Genomic DNA, 23,030 nt, shown 5'->3' with positions numbered 1-23,030 from the left:
GACCCAACAGCTTCCAGACCTAAGCCGGACCCAGGGGCCACGAGACAGCAGGACGTCCGAGGACGCAGGCCCTCTTCTGGGTGGCCCTCACCCCACTGAACAGTCACTCCCAGAGTCAGTCCTGACTCACAGGGACCCTATAGGACAGGATAGAACTGCCTCTTAGAAAGCCTGTCTCTCCCTCCACAGTGAACCCTAGTTCTGATGTGTTCCCAACACCCAAGAATTGTCATATTCTAAAATAAAGTCTACTGCCGGGCAGCCAAAGCTGGAAAGACAAGACCTCAAAGTGTCGTGGAGAAATTCTCTCTGGAGGAGCTGCGGGCACTCCTCAGGCAATGGCTGGAATTCGAGAGTGCACATGGGCTGACTACGCACACTTCAGGCAGTCTGAGAAGCCACACCCACTCTTTACCTCTCTCGAAGAGTAGACCTGAACATGGGAAGTCCGATCGAGCACAGCAGTACAACACCTCAAACCTAAGGCTAACCGGGGAAACCAAGGCACTGCGCAAGGAAGCTGACACACCAGGGTTCCTGTCTCCGGGGAGGGTCTCTGCTCTCCCCCTCTTGTCTAATCTAGGGATGTGCAAGGGAGGCAGTACCATGGTGCCCTTCCAACCAGTGTGGCCAGTGGGAACAAGAAAGTACTGGCAGTGAAAGATGGCACTCTCATGACTAGGGCCACTTTGCAACTGGCACAGAGGCACAGAACAAGGTTGTAATATGGGCTCCTAATCACCAAGAAGCAATCACCCACGGTCAGGAAGTGAGGCACGTGGTGATGAGGTGGGAGAGGCAGGGCACTGGCAATGGAAAGGATCTTATCTTTCTCAGAGGGCACTGGTGGTTTCAAAATCCACTCACAGCTGATCCCACTGTGTGAGTTGTAAGCTGGAATTAGAGCTATTTACGTGCTGCTAGAACCTCCAGTGTCAACCTTTGGGGACGCGCACAGCATGCGTGGCAGCTACTGCCTTTGACGTGCTGATAGCAAACCCACACAGGAAGAATAACCAGGTTACACTGCCCGTGGGCAAGCTCACCCTGCCCCCTAGCTCTCAGCCCTGGAGGAGACGGCTTACCTGAAGTCCTTGAGCTCCTGCTTGGCACTGCCGTCCTCTCTCCTATCACTTGGGTCAGCAGCGGCAGCAGCCAGCTGTAAGCTGCGAGTGACTGGCCCCCCGCTCCGCTCCCGAGACTTGACAATGAACCGGTCTGTTCTTTTCTTGCTGGCCACAGCAACCTTGCCAGGCAGCGAGGCTCTGCTCTTCTGGACCCGGACGTGTGAGCTCCGGGACGCTTTGCTGGCCAGTTGCGCAGGGTGGTGCTTGGCCACAGCTTTGGGCTTCTTCCCCTCGACGTGTGGCATTTTGGCCACTCTTATTGGGCTGGAGTTCCTTAGAGAGGAGGAGGAGGAGGAGGAAGAGGAGGAAGAAGAGGAGGCAGAGAAGGAGGAGGAAGAGGAGGCAGAGAAGGAGGAGGAAGAGGAGGTGGAGTTTGATTTTTTGGACTTCACCGAAGACACAAACTTGACATTCTGCTTGGCCCTGAAGGATGAGGAGGGCAAGGGGACGGGCGTGGGGCCGGTGCTGCGAGCACGGGTCTTGCCCAGAGGGGTCGGGGTGCTCTGCATCTTAATCTCGGCGTCCGCCGTTCGCCGACGGTGGTTGCTGCTGCTGCTCTTGTCGCTGCTTGCAGGCGAACAATGTCCACCTTTCTTGGAAGAGTGGGCAGCTTTTTTTTTGTTAGGGGAAAGGGGTTTTTTGGGACAGCTAAAGGCAGCGTGCTTGTTCAGGCTCCCGATGTACGTGAACTCCCTATTGCAGTACGGGCAGATGTGGGAAGACGGCTCAGACGTGCTCTTGAGGTCAGCCTTCTGTTTGGCAGCCTTGGTTTTCTGCAGGATTGCCTTCTGCACTAGCTGGTTTTTCTTCTTCAACGCGTTCAACTTCAGCTTATTGGTCGACATCTTGCTGAGCTCGACACTGAAGTTCAGCCTTTTGGGTTGCCCCATGCGTCTGAAGGTGTTCTTCCCAGGGTTCTCCATCACCACCACCCCATTTTTGGGTTGCACCGTCTGCTTCAGGGGAACTGGGTTCTTCTTGGGGGTGTACCGCTTCTTGTCACTGGCTGATGCACATGCCAGGATGTGTTTGTGCAGTTCGGGCATGTTGTCCACACCTTTCCCACACTTGGTGCAGCGGATGGCAGTGGTAAACGTCTGTGGGATGTTGTGGGTGGTGAAATTGGTGGCCGTCACCCCAATGCCCATAGGGTTTCGGTGATGGTACTGAAACGGAGGTGGTTTAAAGCTTGGGTAATGCTGGTTGAGACCCAATCGAACATCTGGATCCTTCGTCTTTATTCCAGAAGCCATTATTTTTATGGTTGTGTAAAGTTCTTCAGAGGAATCATTGAGCTCCTCTTCCTCCTCCTCCTTAGTTGCTTCAGAAGGGTCTTCTGGCAAGCTCTGCATGTGCTCCACACGGGCCTTGCTGGGGTCTGTGAAGTTCTGGGGCCGGAGAGTCCCACTCGCAAGCTCGTGGTGTGTACACACCTTGTCTGGGTGAAGATCTCGCTGGTGCTGCTGCAAATTGCACAGAAACGCAAATTCCTTTTTACAAACGGAGCACACAAAGATAGTCCCAACTCCGTGGAGCAAAAAGCGATGCTCTGACAAATCGGTCTTCTCCTTAAAGAGCTGCACGCAGAATTCACATTTGAAGGGCCAATCTTCTGCATGAACAGATAGATGTTTGGTTAGGTCTTTAATGGAGAGAAAAGGTGATTCACAGACATTGCACACGAAACTTTTGTTGAAGGTTTCCTGCACGGTCTCCTGCTCGCCTGAAGACTGGGGCTCTTCCCGGGGCTTTGGCTCTTCACTCTCCAACTCTTCCTGTTTGAAGGCTATCATGGGGAGAGATGCTTCCAGATTATCACCAGAGGAGACAACAGATGACACCGCTGAGAGAGGAGGTGGAGAAGGGGATGAGGAGGAAGAGGAAGAGAAGGACGATGAGGAAGAGGAGGAGGAAGAAAGTGTGGGGGGCCCAGGAGACGCTGCAGACATGAGCGGCTCCACTGAGGGGATAGGAGAGGGAGAGGGTGACACTGTTGGGGAAAGAATGGGAAGTGGGGACTGGGTGGCAGCGGTGGAGAGAGGAGAGGGGCACGGGTGAGGAGAGGCATCGGAAGAGGGGGCTGGCAGAGGCAGGGGGAGAGTAGGGAGGAGTGGAGGTGGGGGTGTGGCGACAGTTAGGACCGGAGGACAGGCTGGAGGAGAAGAGGGATTTGTGGGCACCAAAAGGGGCGGCAGCTGAGCAGAACAAAGAGCAGCAGCCGGTAGGGTGGGCGATGCAGGAGAAACGTCAGGTGGCGACTGTGCAGTCAAGGCAGATGAACTCGAGTCGGGGCCCAGGTCAGCATCTGGCTGGGGCTCAAGGGATTTACAAGGACTTGGGCTCCTGGCCACCACATCTGTAGTATTTTCCACAGGTAGCTCGGTGCCGTTGTACTCGTTGAGAAGAACCTTCTGCAGCATGCAGGTGGTTGGCTTCTTTTTCCTTGTGGTGCTACAGGTCGGCTGCCCCGCATGGTTCTCCTTCAACTCTCTGCCTTCAGAGTCACCACAGGGCTTTTTGTGCACGCTGAGATCTAGCACAGATTCCCATTGTATGGGAGTCTTGCCCAGGCCCTCGGTTTTCTGCTTGATGCCGCTGGACAGATCTAGGGGCTGCTGGTTGCACACGCTACTGAAAGCAGGGCTGGAGACCCACTCTTTAGCTATTTTATACTCATCCAAGCCTGGGGAACTCCCGGCTTCTCTCTCATCCCGCCCAGAGAGACTCCAGGCCGGCGAGCTGCTATGGTTCTCTAACTTGGGTTTTTTGGAACACAGGACTGCCTCGGGCCATGCAGCTTTCCCGTCGCCTGGCTTCCCGAAGTCTCGAAGGGCAGGACTGTGTTGTGGGGAGCTGGGCGGGGAACTGGTCCGCCGTTTAAACCTACTTGAGGTCACAGGTAACATGGAGGCAGACGTAGCCACTGAGGAAGGGCCCAGTTTCGGCATCTCGGTTGTGGCCATTCCTGCAGGAAGCGTTAGTTTCTCCTGGGTTTGAAGCAGCTGCTTGAGTTTGGATGACAAATACACACTTTTCTCCTTGTGAAAGGATACTGCTTCGGCAGCTGATATGCTGAGAGGCAGGTTCAAGGAGCACGAAGGTGCGACGGGATCCGAATCCGTTTCGGCTTTAATTTTGGGCAATAGAGGCGGGCTGGCCGTTCTCCGCTTCTTGGCCTCGCTGCTTGTGCCGCTGGCAGGCTCTTTGGAAAGGTCCTCTGTTACAGGGGCCTGAGGGGGCTTTATGTTCTGCGTAATTTCCACCGTCACCGGAGTGAGCAGGCAGTTGATGCTGTACAAGTCCGCTGAGTTGGACTCCATCTCAATCACATCACAGTTACTAGTGCTGTTGTTAGTCTGGATTTTACCGTCTATGTAGTAGTTGAGGTTTTCAGAGATATTGCTAGAAACATCCATGATATACACATCGTCTGCTTCCCCTTCCTCCTCGGGCTCTGTGCTCGGAACATAGACATTCTGGGGGGGCTTCACCTGCTCTGCTGGGGGTTGGGGCTCTTCTAGGAGGCCTCCTTTTCGCCGCACGCCTTTGGGGATCAGGTGACGCTCATGCACTCTGCGCTGGTGCCGCCTCATGTTAGTATGCGTGCCAAAAACCTTCTTACAGTATTTGCATGGGTGCAGTTCCTTAGCTTCCCCATTCTCTCCCACAGTGGAAGGGCTCACTGCTTCTTGGGACGCTTTCTCGGAATTCAAAGCCACACAGTCTTGCCCAAGGGTGGGAGGATTGGACTCACCTTGGGGAGTCACATTCTCTCCAGAGGGCTTGCCTTCAGCAAGGTCTTCGGATGGCTGTAGCGCTAGGCTGGGTTTTCGCTTCAGCCCTGCCTCATGACGCCGCTCATGCCGCCTCCGGTTAATCTGGGTGCCAAAGGCCTTCCCACAGTACTTGCATTTGAATGCATGATTGACTGTAGACATGTGGATGTGCATGTGACGTTCAAGGCCCTGTTTGGTTGTAAACTTCCGCTCACAGTGCTGACATGGAAACATGAATGTGTCAAATACATCGCCATTGGGTTCTCCTTTAGTTTTAGGGGTCAGGGTAACAGGTGTAACCTCGGGAGAGTCTTCCAGATTTTCTTTCAAAGTACTTTTTGGTTCTTCTAATAAATCATCCAGCCTTTCATCGCACTGTATTTCTGGCTCTTCTTTCAGAGAGCCCTCATGTGGCAAGTCAGTGTCTTCCTCCCCGTCGTCTTCCAATTCATCATCCTCATCCTCTTCTTCTTCTTCTTCCTCCAATTCATTCACCTCACTATTTGTGGCTTCTGGCTTCTCAGCTGGCTCAGCGCGGGGCTCGCAGGCTGGGCACGGGGCAGTTCCTTCTGGAGGCACGTCCGGACATGCCTCCTCCTCCTCCTCCCTCTGAAGCACCTCGGCCTGCTCAGCTGCCACGTCGGAGGGCTTCTCATCCTCGTCTTTAGGACCTAGCAAAGCAGAGGCAGGGCAGTGATTCACTCTGCAGATTCAAATGATTTGGAAAATGTGTAAGGCCAATTCTCTGGCAGTTGGTGGGTTACAAGTTGGGCTGCTAGCCACAAGGTCAGGGGTTCAAATCTTGTGAGAAAAGATGAGGTCTTTACTACTCTGGTAAAGATTTACAGCCTCAGAAACACGGGGGTAGGGGGGAAGAGTTTACCCTGTCCTACAGTATTCTTGTGAGTCAGGATCAATACAACAGCAGGGAGTTTGGTTTTTGTTTTGTTTTTTATAAATCATTTTATTGGGGGCTCTTACAGCTCTTAGAACAATCTATACAAGGCGTTTGGTTTTCAATTTTGGTAAGAGATTCCTACTGACAATAAAAAAAACCTCCCACTCTTTATGGTGCAAAGCAGAAATGAAAATGAAAGCACTTCTGCTTGGCACTTGCTCAGTAAAGGAGCATGCCTAGAGCCCCTCCCGTGCACCAGGCAGCACTCCGGGCAGCCAGCAGACACACCCGAACCAGAGACAGCAATCCCACGGGGTGCCCGCGGCCCTTCTAGAGTTTAACCACAAACCAAACTCACTGTCATCCAGTCTATGCTGACTCACAGCGACCCCGCAGGGCAGGGACGATCTGCCCCTGTGGGTTCCCAAGACTGTCACCATGGCAGTAGAAGTCCTCCTCTTCTCCAGAAGAGTGGTTGGTGGTTTATAATTGCTGGCCTTATTTCTGGTTAGCAGCCCAAGGCATGACCATTACACCACCAAGGACCCAGTAGCCAGTCACCTAAGGGGCTTCGTAAAAAAACCCATTAGTTTTAATTCCACTTTTCCCCACCACGTTTGAAGAATCCTTGCATAGAAAAAACCTCTTAGAAAATGCAGTTCCTCCAATGGGGCTGGAGTAGCTGATGTCAAATTTCAGGAAATTAGTTGTGAATTTGATTCCAAAATGAAACAAGGAAATTGCTACACATTAACAACTTAGATTCATAATAGTCTGTCCTGACTGGAATGGAATGATCCACTCCATCTTTCCTGATTAAAATGATGGAGAAGCTGGAATGTTTCCCAAAATTTAGTAAAAGGCATGGTTTCCCGTGAAAGAAACTTTAGAGACGCTCAGGTGCCCCTCAGCAAAAGACCTGCAAAATTGAACCCCAAAGTCATCTCTGGTGTCTGGGCCCAGGCCGAAGTCAGGAAGGCCTGACTCATAAGGGGACTGGCTGAGCAGAGCTGAAAGCAAGGGGTCAGAAGCAACTGGGGAGAGACCTCTGGACAGAGGAAGCCAAGCCACAACTCACTGCCACCAGGTCAATTCTGACTCAGAGGGGACCTATGGGATAGAACAGACTGGCTTCTGTGGTTCCGAGGCTGTAAACCTTTACAGGAGCAGAAAGCCTCCAGGTTTTCCCTCAGAGAGACTGGGGCTTTGAAATGCTGATCTTACAGTTAATTAGATGCAGACCCACTATGCCACCAGCCCAGTGCAAAAGCCCTGTGAGGAGTGTTAGCTGTGCTTGAGGAAGAGCAGAAAGAGTAAGGCTCCCAAGTGTGGGAGGCGGGGAGGGAGCAGCAGGTTCCACAGAGGGGCCCAGCAGTCAGCAGGCTCACAGAGGACCTTTGGTCTTTACTCTGACCAACACAGAGAAGGGCTAACAAATTCTAACAGGAATATATTATGAGTGGACTTATATTCAAGGGCCACGCTGAGTACAACTGCTCCGAGGCAGGTCGCGTATTCCAGAGACATGGATGGACAGAGAAGCTTGTTAAGTCTTGGAGACCCAAAGGGGCAGTTCTCTAGGGTCGCTAATTGACTCAATGGCAGTGAGTTTGGTAGTTTTTTTTTTCAAGTTTCGTTAAAAGTCCTGGTAACCTGTCAAGAGAGAGAGTGTGGGGGACCCCCCCCCAAGCCTTTAACTGTTTAATGGGAATAGAAAGCCCAGTCTTTCTCCCTCGGAGCTGCTGGTGGTTTTAAACTGCTGACCAATCGAACTGCAGCTCAGTGCATAACCACACCACCACCATCAGGGCTCAAACATCTAGATAGAGGGGGGAGGAGAGGGCCCAAAAGCTCGTGTTCCAAGCTCTGCAAATGCAAGGTAGTCTTCCTTACTGGTTCTATAAGAATTTCCCATGTCCTACTATACTTACTAGGAATGAGGTTTCTGCTTCTAAATAGAAGCCAGCTTTCTCTCCTCCAGACAAAATTTCATAAATTCCATGAGTTTTCCCCAAAGCGGGCAGCCAGCTAGTTGATGGTGGTAATGTATTTTCAATTAGGTGCTAGCTCACTTTCCAAATGTATTTTCAACAAAGACCCAAGATTTTTCCAAAAAAAGATGAGATGAGACAACAGGAAATGAAACCAGCATCTCCAAGGCTCACAAACTTCTGAATGGAGTCACCTTATCTTTAGACAAAATGTGGGACTAGGATACTGGAGGGTTGGGGTGAAAATGTCTTCCCAATCTCAGGTTTTAAACCACCCCATAACCAAAATGTGCACGGCTCTATTATTACTGAGATCCATAACAAAGTGTACACACATGAAGAGGCCTGTGGAGGATGAAGTATAAAAGCACCTTCTGTAGAACACTAAGGAGCGGCTGAACTGTTTTTGCTCATGATGTGAGAATGTTTGCAAACGTCGATCTGGATCATTCCAGATAGGGATGGGCCAGCAACTGCACTCTATACAGAACCAACGTCGGTTTGACCAACTGTGCCACATAAAGAGCTAGTTGGCAAACACCTAAAGGGGTTTCACGCTGCTAACTGCAAGACCAGCAATTCAAGCCCACCAGCTGCTCCAAAGGAGGAAGATGAGACTATCTGATCCCATAAGAATAAACACTCTCGGGAACCCTAACGACAGTTCCACTCAGTCCTGTGGGGTCTCCGGGAGTTGGAATTGACTCGCTGGCAGTGAGTCTGAATGTTCCATCAAGAAAAAACAAATCGCTTTGGATGACTCGTGCGATTTAGTGGACAGCTAGTTTTTGTTTTTATAAACACTGCCAGCAAAGGTAACAAGGTGCTTTAGTAACTGCTGTTCAGATGGCTCTTAATACATCTTCTACTGTTAGCAAACAGACTAGCTTTATAAGGCCCTGGGAAATAAACGTAAGCGCCTCAACAGTGAAGTCAGTGGTTTGACATACTGGCCTATCAGCCTCTTTCTGTAAAGATTATTTATAGCCTTGGAAAACCTATGGGGACGTTCCACTTTGTCCTATAGTGCTGTTTGTCTTGTTCTTACTTCATAAAGTGGGACAGAAAACCAAAATCTTTCATGAATCTCATCACCCAGTAAGCCCACTGCTGTCATTTTCAACCCATAAGACACGGCAGAGCTGCTCCCGGCAGTTTCTGAAATTGTACATCTTTACACAAGCAGACTGCCTCCTCTTATTCCTGTGGACCAAAAAGTGGGCTTGGACCACTGACCTTCTGGCCAGCAAGGCAACACTAAACTCACTGCCCTACAAAATAGTTAATGAATGAAATGGCTGCAACAACCATCCAAAATACTGTGTGACACTTTCCCTCTGCGGAGTCTTCTTGAAAGAGTTATAGCATGTCTTCTGTGATTTGTCTACTGCGTCACCATGAAGAACTCTTTCTTAATCAAGGTTTAGTCTCGGCATAAATTTACCACTTAAATTAAGATGTTTTCCTCGCCTCTAATACCACTTGAGACTGTGGCGCAACATAGGAACCTAATTGTGAGGATGGCGCAATGCCGGGAAGTTCTGGTTCTGTGGTGCGCAGAACCTCTATGGGTCAGAACCAACTCGACTGCATCTAACAACAACAGTATCGTCAACCTCTCGATCCACGGCTCAGCAGCAACGAACACACAGTAGTCTGCAGTTCTGATCAGAGGAAAGGGTGATTTGAAAAAAAAAACATTGTGGTTCTGCAGAAACAAAGGACTTGATAAGAATATAAATTCTAAAATGTAGAATACTTTCAAATCAATAAATCAAAAGTGTTTGGCAAGTTTGAGTAAAATTTTAACTGCAGTGTAAAGCATACACAAGGAGCCCAGGTGGTATGATGGTTAAGCACTCAGCCAGTAAACTAATGGCAAGCAGTTCAAATCCACCCAGTGGCTCTGCAGAGAACCAAAACGTGTGTGTGTGTGTGTGTGTGCATGTGTATGTGTGTCACAGACACAAAGACTACACAGCTCAGGTAGATGCCCTGGGGCAGTTCTACTCTTGCTATCCAAGGATCACTGTAAGAGTCAACGCAGTGGCCCGTCACCAGCACGCAGGGTCACATCAAAGTGCATACATGGTAAGTATATACGGTGAGATAAGAGTTTTCACAGAAGACACTCGCGTGGCACCCAAGACCAGTCAGTGATGGACCACTGCCAGCATCCCAGAAACCTCCTTTGTGTCACGCCAGTCCAAGCCCTGCCACTATCGATTTTGTTTTAAACTTTGTTATTTATTAATGCAAATGTACAATGTCTTGCTCTAATAAGAGGCTCATTTCACATTTAACAAGAAATTCCTTGAATAACTTTTTGAAGAGGAGATGCAATAGGGCTTAGGACTCAGTTATCAGATTCGATTTAGGTGAATTGTTGTTTTTAACCCCAGTAGCTCCGGGCTGACTATGCCAGGGCCATTAAGTGACCCAGAGTTACATGACCTGGCCACACACTCTCAACCCCTCCTGGATCCAGCAGCCCCGCTTACCTTCTGCAGAATCTCTCATATTTGCAGGGGTGGAATCGGGCTCACTTGTCTTCGGCTTTAGGTCTTCGCTTTTGCTGCCTTTGCTTTTATTTTCCTGGGATTTTTTCTTCCCTGAAACACAATATTCATCCATTCATTCATTCATTCTGCCATTCTCTATTCTCCTGAATTCTTAAAGGAGATAAGTATTAATCCAATCACAGCAAACTACGTGACTCTAGGCAATTACCACTTCAAACCTATAGTTATCAAACTTCAGCTTCAGAAAAGATGTGCTAGCAAGGTGAACGTTAATGGCACAGAAAAATTTGACCTAGCAACACTGAATGCAGTTGTCTCTAAGTAATAGGGATGTGGAAGAAGTCTGGGTATTTGTTAAGAAGCATGTTCAAAAGCAACAACAGGGTATACCAGGACTCCTTTCAGTTCTGCTATGATGAACCCTAATTGCCAAAGAGATCAAGCAGCAGCAGCAGAGACTCCTCTGAATAGCAAGAGGCAGGCGTGCACAATGGCTCCACTATGCAATGCGGGGTCCCACTGCACGTCCAATACAATTCAATATTTTATTAACAACCCAAGGATGGAACTCAAGAAACACTAATTGCATTCCAAGTGATATCACACTTTAAAAGATAAGATTAAAAATGCTTATTTTAATCGTATCAGAACATATTTCCAATAAGCTGCAACAATGAACTAAATAAAATCACCTGATACTCAGTAAAGACAATCCTCCACAGAAATACAGAGACTGATGGTTCAGAAGCTCAGTCGCTTCAGATTGTAGCCACTGTTTAAATTCTCCGTATCTCCCACCACCACACGGCCACTCAGTAGCCTGGGTTTTTCAGTCTTCAGATTCAGATAGGCTCCTGCTCAATCTCCCTTCACGCTGCCCTTTCAGCAGTGCTGGCCCCAAGCTGACCTCAAGGGGCTCCCACAGCTGCCCCTGCCCTTCCAGACCCAGCTTCCTGTCTCCTTTCTCTGGGAGCTAGAAGAGCAAACTAGAAACAACTCACAGCCTCTCTAGACCTCCTGAAGGATTATATTCTCCCAGGCAGAAATGCTGAAGAGGAACATAATTAATTGTAAGATGGTCAAACAGATGCGAATGAGGTCAGAAACATAAGACATGATTGAGAAAAGGATTAAGCACAGGAACATTGGTTCCAATTCAAAGCAACTGAAACCCCTAAACACACCTCCAGGTTTTGATAAGCACTTAAGGGATGTATAACAAGAGGGGGTGGAGTCAGAAAGTACTTAGTAGTCATTTAGTTTAGTTTTGAAAAGCAAACAATTTCAAAATGCCATTTGTTTGAAAATACTCATTCTTCAGCCTGTAATAGGTGTTATATTTTGTTTTCGTTCACAGAAGTTCATAACAGCACATCACTGAAAGGCAGGAAGGGCGGGATCTGTGTGTGTTTCACTGGAAGCTCCTATACACGGACAGCAACAGAAGTCAGGGTCGGCACCTCCAGGTGGAAGAGTGAAAAACCAATCCCCTCTGCAGGGGGTTCCAACATGAAAACACCTTTTCCCATTGGCAAATGAGGAGGAGGTGAGGCACCTACTGAAGAAGATCAGAGACTGCAGCCTTCGGATAGACACTTGAGCAAACAGAAAGCAAAAACCCGTACGAGTGAGCCAGTCAGCAGCATCAGCATCTGGGTGAAAGATGGGGACTGCCAAAGCCGCCACTCTTCTTGGGTTAGATCAGCAACCACAGAATCAGAAGCCATCAAAGGGCACGCTGCACGGGGCAAACCTGATGTGACAGACCTCTTTAAAGTGATAAAAAAGAAAGAAAAGAAAGTGGCCCCTTCGAAGACGAGGGGTGCCAGATCCAAGTGTTTCAGTCGGTCTCACAGGCACACGAAAGACGGTCAAAAGGAAAAGTGCAGAGTAACGGATGCCTTTGACTGTGGTATTGGCAGAGAATACCGAATAGGCCACAGAATGCAAGAAGGAACAATAAACCTGTATTAGAACCATGCGACCAGAAGGATCGGCAGAAGTGAAGGAAGTCACCTTCTCAGACTTTGGTCATGGGGTCAGGAGGGGCCAGAATACTCGCCTTGGTCAAGCGGCCCAAACACGACAAAGTGCACTGCCATCGAGTCAGCTGGGACTTAGCAGCAACAACAAACTGAACAAGAGGAAGACTGATCCTCAAAGCGATGGATTCATACAATCGCTGCAGCAACAGGCTGAAACAAACCAACAGCAAGGAGGGCAAAGACCAGGCAAAATTCATTCTGTTGTTCAGGGAGTTTCTATGAGCCCTGGGGTCAACTGGCCTCTTCCATTCTCCTCTCCGTTTGCCAACTTTACCGTGCTTGGTCTAAATGTGAAGACAAGTCTTGAGGAACTTAGCGAGCTTAAGGGAATGTGGATGTTACTTCCCTTTAAGCAGCTTTCTTATCCCCCGAGTAAGTCACCCTTCACTGTGGGTGTGACCCTAGGACAGCTGACACTCTTACACATATAATGTGATGACCAATGATCACCTGACTGCCTTAGTGCTACAGATGATGTTCAAGGAAACCCACGGGCTCCATTATTGCCATCACTTAGGTTCTTAATTCAGGTTTTATAAATTCAGGTTTTCTTAATTCAGGTTTTATAAAAACCATCTTTTCCCTGGGGTAAATTTAACCACCAAATCCCTAAGACATCGGTGCAACCCCTTAATACCCCCAAAAAGCCAAAGTGACATTTTCTTCCTAAGCACTTACTGTGTACACACTGCAAGCAAATCTGTAGAAATAAAGGTGAGGTATAGCCTAAACCTCATCTCGCATGCATACATCTTAAATGCATTTGAAAAAGAAAACAGGCCACATTGCAAAATTTAAAAGAAAGCTAGTTTGCTGTAATATAATCCCTTACAAATGCAATTTCAAACCAGTAAGAAGGCTGGTTTTGACAACCTCTCAATAGCTATGTAAACTCAAACAAAAGTAAACAGGCCTCCCCGGTGTAAAAAGAGTAGTGAGTTCATTGGTGACAACTCTACAGTTGTAGTACAGTAAAACAAAGAGCAACTTTAACCATGCCATTAAGATGCAACTGAAATAAAAATCACATTATCCAAAAGTACTATTTTAAGTCTAATCCCTGCCTAAAAGACCATTAGGAAGCCAGCTGATACAGAATGCCAAACGTGTCAGGGACTTGGAAGTGAACTGAACATTACATGGGAGGGTCCATCTTCTGCGTCCTCCTCTGAGGACACAGTCACAGCACCAGGGGCCAGCCCTTCTCTCGGGGGGCGCCCGTCCTGTGCACTGTAAAGTGGGGAGCAGCATTCCTGGCCTTGACCCATCAGATAGGCAGGAGCCACCCTCTGCCCCCTGCAGTGTTGACAACCAAGAGTGCAGACATTGCTAAGTGTCTCCTGGCGGGCAAATCCGCCCTGGTTGAAGACCTCTCAGCTAGACCAGTGTGTCTGTAGGTCACTGAAGACCTCCACTCTCCTGCAGCCTACAAACACATTCATTAAAAATTGCAATTCTACTAGCTAAGGGATGAAACTATTACATTCCTCCCAAGTTACTCCGGTGAACACCAATCATCTTACTTGACCATGGAAACGAGAAGTCATGAACCTAGCCACCATTCACTCGTGGAATGAAACTGCTTGGCACCTAACGCTGTTTCTTCAATCTAACTAGAAACATCTACTACTCAGGTTACTTCCCACAAGGCCCTTCCCCTTAAACTAGAGATGGAAGGAGTATAGAAACCACCTGTCCTATTTGCTCCTTTTGCAGGAGACAGTGAAGGTCAGTTCAGATTAGATAGAAAGATAGACAGACAGATAGATAGATAGATAGATAGATAGATAGAAGCTTGTCCAAGCGCACTCCATCAGTCTGTCAGAATCTATCACCTATGTGTGAGCAGTGTCACTCACAAACCCAATCACTTTACTTTCATTTCCTTACATCAGTAATATTTCTTCCCTGACACTTGGTTTCTGTTCTGAGTGTAGTCTAATTGGAAGAAAAAAAGTCAAAAGCAAGCATATAATGACTTTTTTTGGGGGGGTGGGGTGGGGGTGGACTTGTCAGTATCTGAGGCAAGAGCTGCCTCAATAATTGAACTTAGGGAGCGGAGGGGGGGGGGGTGCAGAGAAGTCTCTGGGAGCCTGATAAGTACACGTGTGCACTTACCATCAGGTTCCTGAAGGGTCCTACATGGCGGCTACTGCCAGCTGGCTGCTCCACTTGGTCTAAACAAGAAAGATACAGGAATGAAACACAAGGAAAGTGAAATGGAAACAATGGCAGAGCCTGGAATAAAGGACAGGACACAATTATATGTATCTGAGGAAGAGAAAGGAACACATAAAGATGGAGAAGACTGAATGAAACAGAAGGAAAACAGCATTATCTCCTGCATCAAGGCTCTCATGGAGAAAGTAACTGTTGATATTAAAGATCAATAATTACACTCATGTTCCACCCCAAGCCAAGCCCGGGTTGTACCACAGGTGCCCTTACCACTCGGTCCCCTCTGCTTGTAGTCACAGGGCTTCTCCAGACCTGAGGGCCCCAATCCTCACCTCTCACGGGGCAGAGAAGACACCCGAAGACCAGGCGTGGGAGGAAACTGGCCCTGGTTGCACAGCTAAATCTGCACTAGAGCAGAAGGCAAACCAGTGACCACACACTCCGCCCACTCAGTGCTCTCTTTACTACATTTCTTCCTTTCTTAGGACCAATAATGGTTTCCTAGGAATACCTTAGTTATTTCTTTTACAAAGCTCTTCATGTCCTTTATTGCATTTGGTTTCAACAAAAGTGGTAAGAAGACTTCAACTGCATTTAGAGCAAAGAAACAACAAATTGGAATGCAGATTTCCCCTTTAATTTCATCTTGAGCCAGAATCCGTTAATAAGCACAGAATGAGCAAATGTGTCCTTAAGTCAAAAGCACTGCTACAAACCCCACTGAAACCGTTGATTAGATAACAAAATGTGAAGCTACTGTTTCTCGACAGATCCTCCACCTAGGTCTCTAAGGTTCCCACAGTGAGTTTTCCAGCTCTCGCCCTTCCCTGAAGAACCTGGAGCTCTTCGATGCTGAAACGGCATTTTCATCGTCCCCGAGGGGCTGGAGGCACGCTCCCTGTAATGGCCTTTGAGTGTGAGGGGTCAGATCAGGAGCAGGCGCGGGTGCAGGAAGGGTCTCCTTTCTGCTGGAGGGGCCTTCGGGAGTCGGGAAGCACTGTTGGGTGGGGGAAATGTCCTCACTGTCACTTTCCCAGCCTATTTTTCATAGCTACACTTTTCTATTTTTAAGAAAACTTTAATAATAAGCCCCATAATCATCCTGTGTCCCTTGAGGAAAAGGTGTCAAAATTACCCCTTTAGAACGATACCAAGAAAACACTAATCCCCATAACTCTCTGGGATGTCTGTCTTACATGTTCTAACACTTTTTGTTTAGAATAAACTGTGCATATACAAACTGGAGCCCTGGTAGCAGCATTTTTTACTTACTCTCATATGATTCACTACCAAATAAAATTAAAACTAGCTTTCCTACTGAAACAGCTGCCATGCAGAGAAATTCACAACCATACAGATCGCGATCATTGTACCTCCGGGGCCCAAGAAGCCGCAAACCCAAATCTGCCTGCCTATAGGATCACGGAACACAGCCTAGGTACGGACTACGGGCATCTATTTCAACACAATGAATAAATAGCAAGAAATTCTGAGGAGATGGTGTCACTTGAAGATATTCAGGCAGTAGAAGGAATGCAAAAATCTAGAAAGCTTGATCACAAGTTACATTAAAAAATTCACCCCACAAGCTCGCTCATCCATTTGGTGATTTAAATGAAGTAAATGTAGCACTTTATATATGTTTAACTCGACATGTGCTGCCTCCACACTGGGGAGGCAGCCAACTCTGAGGCATAAAGTCAGAATCAAGTGTCACACACAGAAACCACGCGCCTGCGGTCTGTGTCTGGACCGCTCATGTTACTTATCCCCAGACATGCAGTGGACTCTAAGCATCTGTGAGGGTTCCGCCATTGTACCCAGAAAGGTCAACAGCCTCGGCTGTGTGGGGATTGACTGCCACTCCCCAAAGTGCGCACCCTGCCTGATGTCCCAGCGCCTCACCCCTCAACTCAGCCCCTAACCCGTCCTCTCTCCACTCCAGTGGGACCCTGTTTTTCACATTTGTCTCCCAGCTCAGAACGAGAGGATCCAAGTGTCTCCAAGCTGGTCCTTCAATTTGATGATCTTTTATCCTAAAGGGTTCCCCTCCCCATCCCAGCACCGTGACACCACCATCTAGAATCTCCAACTTTCCTGGCCATTCTTTTAAAATCTTCCTCTTCATCAGGGGTCCCAAATGAAAGCCTGGCATAGGGGCTCTGATGGGTGAGACCACGTTTTCCAAAGAGGCTTCAACTAAAGCAGTCACCTAGATCATGGTAGCAGCATTTCATTCACAGGGTAACCAGAGTTGGGGGTAGGGGGGGCCCAACGGACAACAGCCAACAACAAAGCATTCAGCTAAGCTGAAGGGACAGAATCCTCGAGAAAAGCACACACGTGGAATCGGAATCGTGAAACAGACTGGCTAAATTAAAAAGCAGAACCATGAAAAAGCTCTGTATGAAGTGCTTTAAAGAGCTACTTCAACTCCCCTTTACCAGCTCCCAGGGTGCACCCCATCTCAGCTTCATCTCACCACAGACAACGCTTCATGTCGAACAGCAAGGCACTGACCAACTAGCCTTTCATTCCCTTCCAATTCTGAGTTCTAACAGTCGTGACAACATCCTCTGGGTTCTAAGTTCACCATGTAGAAGAATTAACAACAGCACCTGCACTTCAGGCACATTTGAGAAATTCAATCTGAGTGTACAAATCCTTTATAACTCTTCTGTTTTAAGGCAAGGATGTCTTTACGTATGAGCAGGCCAACTGTGGCACTGACACCAGCACTTGGACAGCTCATTCCTTTAGAGCAGTGGTTCTCAACGTGGGGTTTGTGACCCCTTTGGGGGTCGAATGGCCCTTTCACAGGGGTCGCCTAAGACCATCAGAAAACACATATTTCCAATCGTCTTAGGAACCAAGACACCACTCTTCTATCCATCTCCCAGCGTGAAGACTTACGCAACCATGCTGCACCATGCTTCAAGAGAGAATTTCATTTATTTGTAAAAATATTTCACAATATATAATTACATACTGTTTTGTGATGAATCACTATGCTTTAATTACAGTATGTTCCATTTGTTAACAATGAAAATACATCCTGCATATCAGATATTTACATTATAATTCCTAGTAGCAAAATTTCAGTTATGAAGTAGCAATAAAAATAATTTTATGGTTGGGGTCACCATATCATGAGAAACTGTATTAAAGAGTTGCGGCATTAGGAAGGTGGAGAACCACTTCTTCAGAGCCAAGACAGAGACCCACAAGTAAGACGAAAAGAGGCCTAACTGGAGAAAACACCTAAGATTCAGCTTAAATAACGTTTTAATGGTTTAAAAGGGTGGGGCGGGGAACCTGTCAGTAAGGGCCATCAGTGAGCTGTGAAAGAGTAGCCAGACTGAAGGGACAAGAGCAGACGGGAGGGGTGCTAGTCTAGGTTTAGCAGTGGTGGCACACTCTGCAGTGTGGGGAGTGGGATATGATGTTCCCCAGGAAGAATTTAAGAGTCTATTCAATGTCTTTAATATATGCTTTTTTAAAAAGCTAACAACTTGGGTGCCCTGAAGGTAATCAAAAGCCAGCAGAGAAGAGATTCAGTCAGCTTGGGAGGTGGGCTTCAAAGGCTTTATTCCACACAGGTGTGGGAGCTACGGTATTACACACAGGGGAGGTGCTCATCAGCCACTCACAGTGGCTCCAACCTCAGTTGAGTGGGAAAACAAGCAGCCTGAGCCTGGCCCTTCCGTAGGCCCATGGGTGGTTGTCAGAGGGATGTCTGACCCAGCGAAACCATGCCATCATTTTATGAACACGATCAACTATACCTTCCCCAAGTGTCTTGTTCACTTAAAATAATTTCTAAATGGATCAGATAGGGGGGAAATCTGTTAAGTTCCCATTCACTGAGGGCATAATTTCAAATCTGTTCTCAATACTTAAAACTCATCCAGGGCTGCCTGTAACCCTGGAGACAAACTGTAAAATGAACCCCTCTCTGGTTTCCAGTTCTAGGCTTTGCTTCCAACAGAAACCATCAGAAAGTTCTGGCTTTTTCAGTTCGGCAGCTCCCAAAGTGTCCAACTCTTCCCAAGAGCCAGCTGATGGGAGAATAGCTCAGGAGCAGGCTGACTTTACGTGAGCAGGCTTTCGGCAGCTCTGCCAGGTAACCACGAGGACTAGAAACAGCCTGTTAACCACACTCCAGCAGTTTCCTTATGCTCTTTGCGACCTCAACAGCCCTGTGACACAAGCAGAGCTGTCCAGGGAGCAATTAAATGCCTCCTCTGAAGCTTACGCTGTTAGCTTGCTTTCTTCATTTTCTACATTTCTTAGGGTCTTTCAGTAACCTCTATTTTAGGGGAGGGTGAATGGGTAGGGTAGTCGAAAAATGTACCTAGACTAAGGTACCTAGAAAGTCCTAACATGTGAAGGGGCTTTAAAAAACTGGTGGACAAATGGAGTTAACAGAGAATGGAATCTCCTCACAAACTTTCTGACACTCCCTTGTTCAAAATGAAGAGGCTACTAGAGTCAAGAAGTTAATTCCAGATCAGGTGCCAATCCACAGGCCACTGCTGACCAGTGCTTGGTAACCCCTAAGAGTGGGCCAGCCACACGGTTACTCAGCTATGGAGTCCCTGAGACTCACAGCCACCCTACAGGACGGAGAACTGCCCCTGTGGGTTTCTCAGGCTACGAATCTTCACAGGAGTAGAACGTCTCACCGTTCTCCCGAGGAGTACCTGTTGGGTTCGACCATTGACCTTACAGAGAACAGCCCAACCTGTAACCTACTACACGAACAGAGCTCCTCTTCATTAAACCCAAACCCACTGCCACCTGATCAACTCAGACTCACAGAGAACCTCTATGGGGCTGCTGAAACCATCCATCGTCATGGAAACACACAACCTCATCTTTCTCCCTTGGAGCAATTCCTGGTTTTGAGCCATCAACCTGGTGGTCGGCAACCTAATGCTTACCCCGTAGCACCCCCAGAGCGCCTTACAATATCATGCCATCTTAAATTAATTACAAAATTAAGGAAGTATAATCTAGACACTAATCTCAGCCATGATATAAGTAAAACACTTAAAGGCAAAGTCTCTGCATTTGCTTATAATGATTTGCTTATAAAATGATGGTGACGTGCGATCACTGATACAAATCAAGCTACAATTTAGCTACCCAAGTCGGGGTGAGGAGATGGAGAGGCTCAAGTCAGAGCAGGTGGGCTCTCAGTAAAGAGATTATGGGTAAAGGACTGATACTTTTTCCTGTCTGGATTTTCTAATTTTTCTAGGATGTATATTTGGTACATAATGCAACATTTTGTTTTAAAGAAAAACCTACACAAAGGCAAAAATGAATGAGAACACTGAAAATGTTTCAGTGGGTTGAAACTTGCCGTTATTGTTAAATACCCTGGAGTGGATTCAGGAACCCAACGTGACAGGGGAGAATTGCCCCACAGGGTTTTCTAGACCAGACTCTTCAAGGGAATGAACAGATTGCCAAGTCTCTCTGAGACTGAGCAATCACCAACCCTTCATCTCAGAGCTGAGCACTGAACTGTTGTGCCACCAGGATGAACACAGACAATGTTTTAACAGCTGCATTCAGAAAAAGCTTCAACTTTCAACTGTCTGCACAGAACAAAGTACAGACGTGCTTCTGGGCCACCAGTGTCACACCCCAGGGTAGCTGCTCCAGTCAAGGGCCACTATCCCAGAACACCAATCCACTAGGAACCCAGCTCCAACATAACAAGACTTTGAAAATATTCACAACAGGGACGACTAAGTGCTCCAAATGATTTAAGCATTCAAATCACCACCTTAGGATTTTGGTGTCAATTCTCCACTATTTAAGTCAAATATCTAACCAATCATGTGGCATCCCAAGCAGAAGAGAGAAACTACTGGGCTATTAAACTGAATGCCACTGTTTTGGCAGTGAATTGTAATCATTATGACAGTTCAGCTCACTAGCTTTTATCTTGCTTCTCCTAAAAATAAAAAGATTAGGTAATGGTATTTGCATATGCCACATTTAGGAAGAGGTTTTAAATCAATTTACAAAGTACATAACCATCTAGTTACTTGGACCCACTGTATACGGGGTGCGTTTATTCTACTCTAATTGCTAAGAAGCTTATCATCACTATTGCAGGGGTGTGATACCCACCACCTCTGTGGGGCCTCAGTTGTCTCCCAGGCCTCCCTCTGCAGTTGTACCTCCCGCAGAGCCTGGAAGGACACAGCACTGCAAACACGAAGGACTTGGTTCACAGGTACCACCCGCACAAGTTCACATAAATGTTTCCACCTCGATCCGTTCAAACTGCCAAGTCTGCCTGCTTCTCAAATTCAAGAAACAAGGAAGGACCTGAAATGTACTCTCCGTGGGTTATTTTTAACCACAAATCAAATCAGGTTTAGATTCATTTCCAGGTTTTTGCAACAAAAGACATCAAAATTCTCATTACCTATTTAACAACACATCTAGTTTGGGAACCCACCAGTGTCTATCAGACTACTTACCCAAACCTCGGACAAGGGCCATTATTTCCGCTACAATGACATATTTGGCCTCTACACTTTGTAGAATAGTGGATCACCTTTCTCGGGTGCCTACTCTCAGCAAGGCGCTTTGTGAGGGAATCTAAGTACATCATTACAAGTCGTCTGCCCGAAGGACTACAGAGTCTGCGAAACCGTGAAGAGCAAGTCCCTTTGTAGGAAAGCCCACTTAGGTCAACAAGTTGCCAACTGTGAGAATTCAAAAGAAAAAGGGAATGGTGGGAAGCAGGGCTAACAGAGGAAACGAAAGAGGAAAAAGGAATGGGTAGAGAAGTGAGGTAGAGAGTGAGGAAGGGTAAGAAGGGAAGAACAAGGAGGGCAAAGTAGGGGTGGGGGGGGCACAGGGGACTGGACACAACATGGTGTCACGAGTCATCAGTTCAGTGGGGAAGCTGAATGGGCCACAAGCTGAGCCCATTCAAGGAGCAGTCCCAGGTCCATCCATGAGATTGCAGCCTTTTAGAATCACTAAATCTTCCAACGCTCATTCCCAAGGATTCTCCCATACTGCCCCCCACCCCACCCCCGCCATCCACCCAGTTGGGGTTTCCACCTTTTGTGAACTTGGGAATAGACTACTGCCCCCAAACAAACAGAGGCCCGGAGGAAGGATTCTCAAAGGACTAGAAGGGTCCTGTGTCCTCAGTTACACATCTTCTCAGCAAAGGCTGACCCCCCGGCCAAAGTGAGACTAGCGAGGGCTCTCCTCCCACTCACAGAGCCGGTGTGGTCAGTCCTCCAGGTGAGTCTGGGCTACAAACAGTAACCCACAAAAAGTGAACAGCATGAAATCATACTTTGCACACGGCTTAGGCCATGAGTTCATCTATAAAAAAATGGTCCTGTTAAGACCGGATGGGCATCAACTAGGACGCACACTACTGGTGCCCACCTGCCTGGAGGGCTGTATGTGATCGTGCACACAGCCTTCACACGTGGCCTGGCAACGACTCTATACATGGAACCGACTGTGAGGATGACCCACCATAGATTCTCCTCCAAAACCAGATTGACACCGCCAGCATATGTTCCTACTTATGAAGACCAGGTCATTCTGATGCCACTGAAAATCCTGAACTCATCTATTTGTTTAGCTCATTTTTTTCCTGCATAAACCCAGAGTCCCATATGGAAATGAATAGAAGTGTAACTGAGTGAAAAGAGAACTCTGTCAAAGACTATGTCCCCAATCAATACACACAGACACGCACCAAGTGATAACATCTACGCAGGTACCACCTGACCATAAATACGTCCGTGGTCCCATGAGAACAGGACACCTCAGACACAGCTGGACAGAGAGAAAACACAACAGCTCCCCCAAGACTCCTGTATTCAAAGCTACTGCTGCTGCCTGGTGTACAGTGGTACATAGAGCCTGGACAATCTTAATAAGCAACTATGCTTCTGACTTACATAAGCACTCTGCTGTTTAGCTAAAAAGCTACTGTACTTTTCATTGAAAAAGTAAACTTATCTAAAAAGCATACTACATCACACACACACACACACACAGAGTCATCGAGTCGATGCTGACTCTTAACACACCTAATAGGACAGGGTAGAACTACCGCTATGAGTTTCAGCGACTTGTACCTATTTATGGGAGTAGAAAGCCCCATCTTTCCCCGAAGGGCAGTTGGTGGTTTTGCACGGCTGACCTTAAACATGTAACTACTACACCAGGGTTCCGACAGTGTAACATGCTTTAACTCATAGGCAGCAGCATCCAATCTTTTGTATCACATGTCTCTAGAGTTCAGTAGCATTCTCTCTCTGTTTAATTTTAAGCATCACGGCTCTCCTGGGCAGCAAAACCAGGGCTGGTGCTGGCAGCACTGAGACAATGGGGCATAAATATGAAAGTGAAGCAAAAGGCTGTACTACACACACATCAAAGTGGAAACGCCGTGAGAGCTACTGCTTGTGATTTAGACAGGTCCTCACATCC

At 47.6% G+C, this 23,030-nt stretch overlaps 1 protein-coding gene across 4 annotated transcripts in view; it reads right to left on the bottom strand.

Annotated features, from left to right (window-relative positions):
- Positions 1-23,030, bottom strand: part of PRDM2 (PR/SET domain 2) — a 159,271-nt gene that overhangs the window by 56,027 nt on the left and 80,214 nt on the right. For 3 of the 4 annotated variants that reach the window (XM_075550930.1, XM_075550932.1, XM_075550931.1), the window contains exons 7-8: positions 10,294-10,404; positions 1,086-5,574 (exon numbers count right to left, since the gene is read on the bottom strand). In XM_075550930.1, the coding sequence (XP_075407045.1) occupies positions 1,086-5,574; positions 10,294-10,404 (4,600 nt within the window). Of the gene's footprint in view, positions 1-1,085; positions 5,575-10,293; positions 10,405-14,477; positions 14,537-23,030 lie in introns of those variants that run through there. The other variant, XM_075550933.1, reaches the window with a different exon arrangement.

The sequence above is a fragment of the Tenrec ecaudatus genome, chromosome 1, assembly GCF_050624435.1.
Source record: "Tenrec ecaudatus isolate mTenEca1 chromosome 1, mTenEca1.hap1, whole genome shotgun sequence".
NCBI lineage: Eukaryota > Metazoa > Chordata > Mammalia > Afrosoricida > Tenrecidae > Tenrec > Tenrec ecaudatus.
Note: the sequence above shows the minus strand (reverse complement) of the source record. Positions and strands in the feature narration are given on the sequence as shown.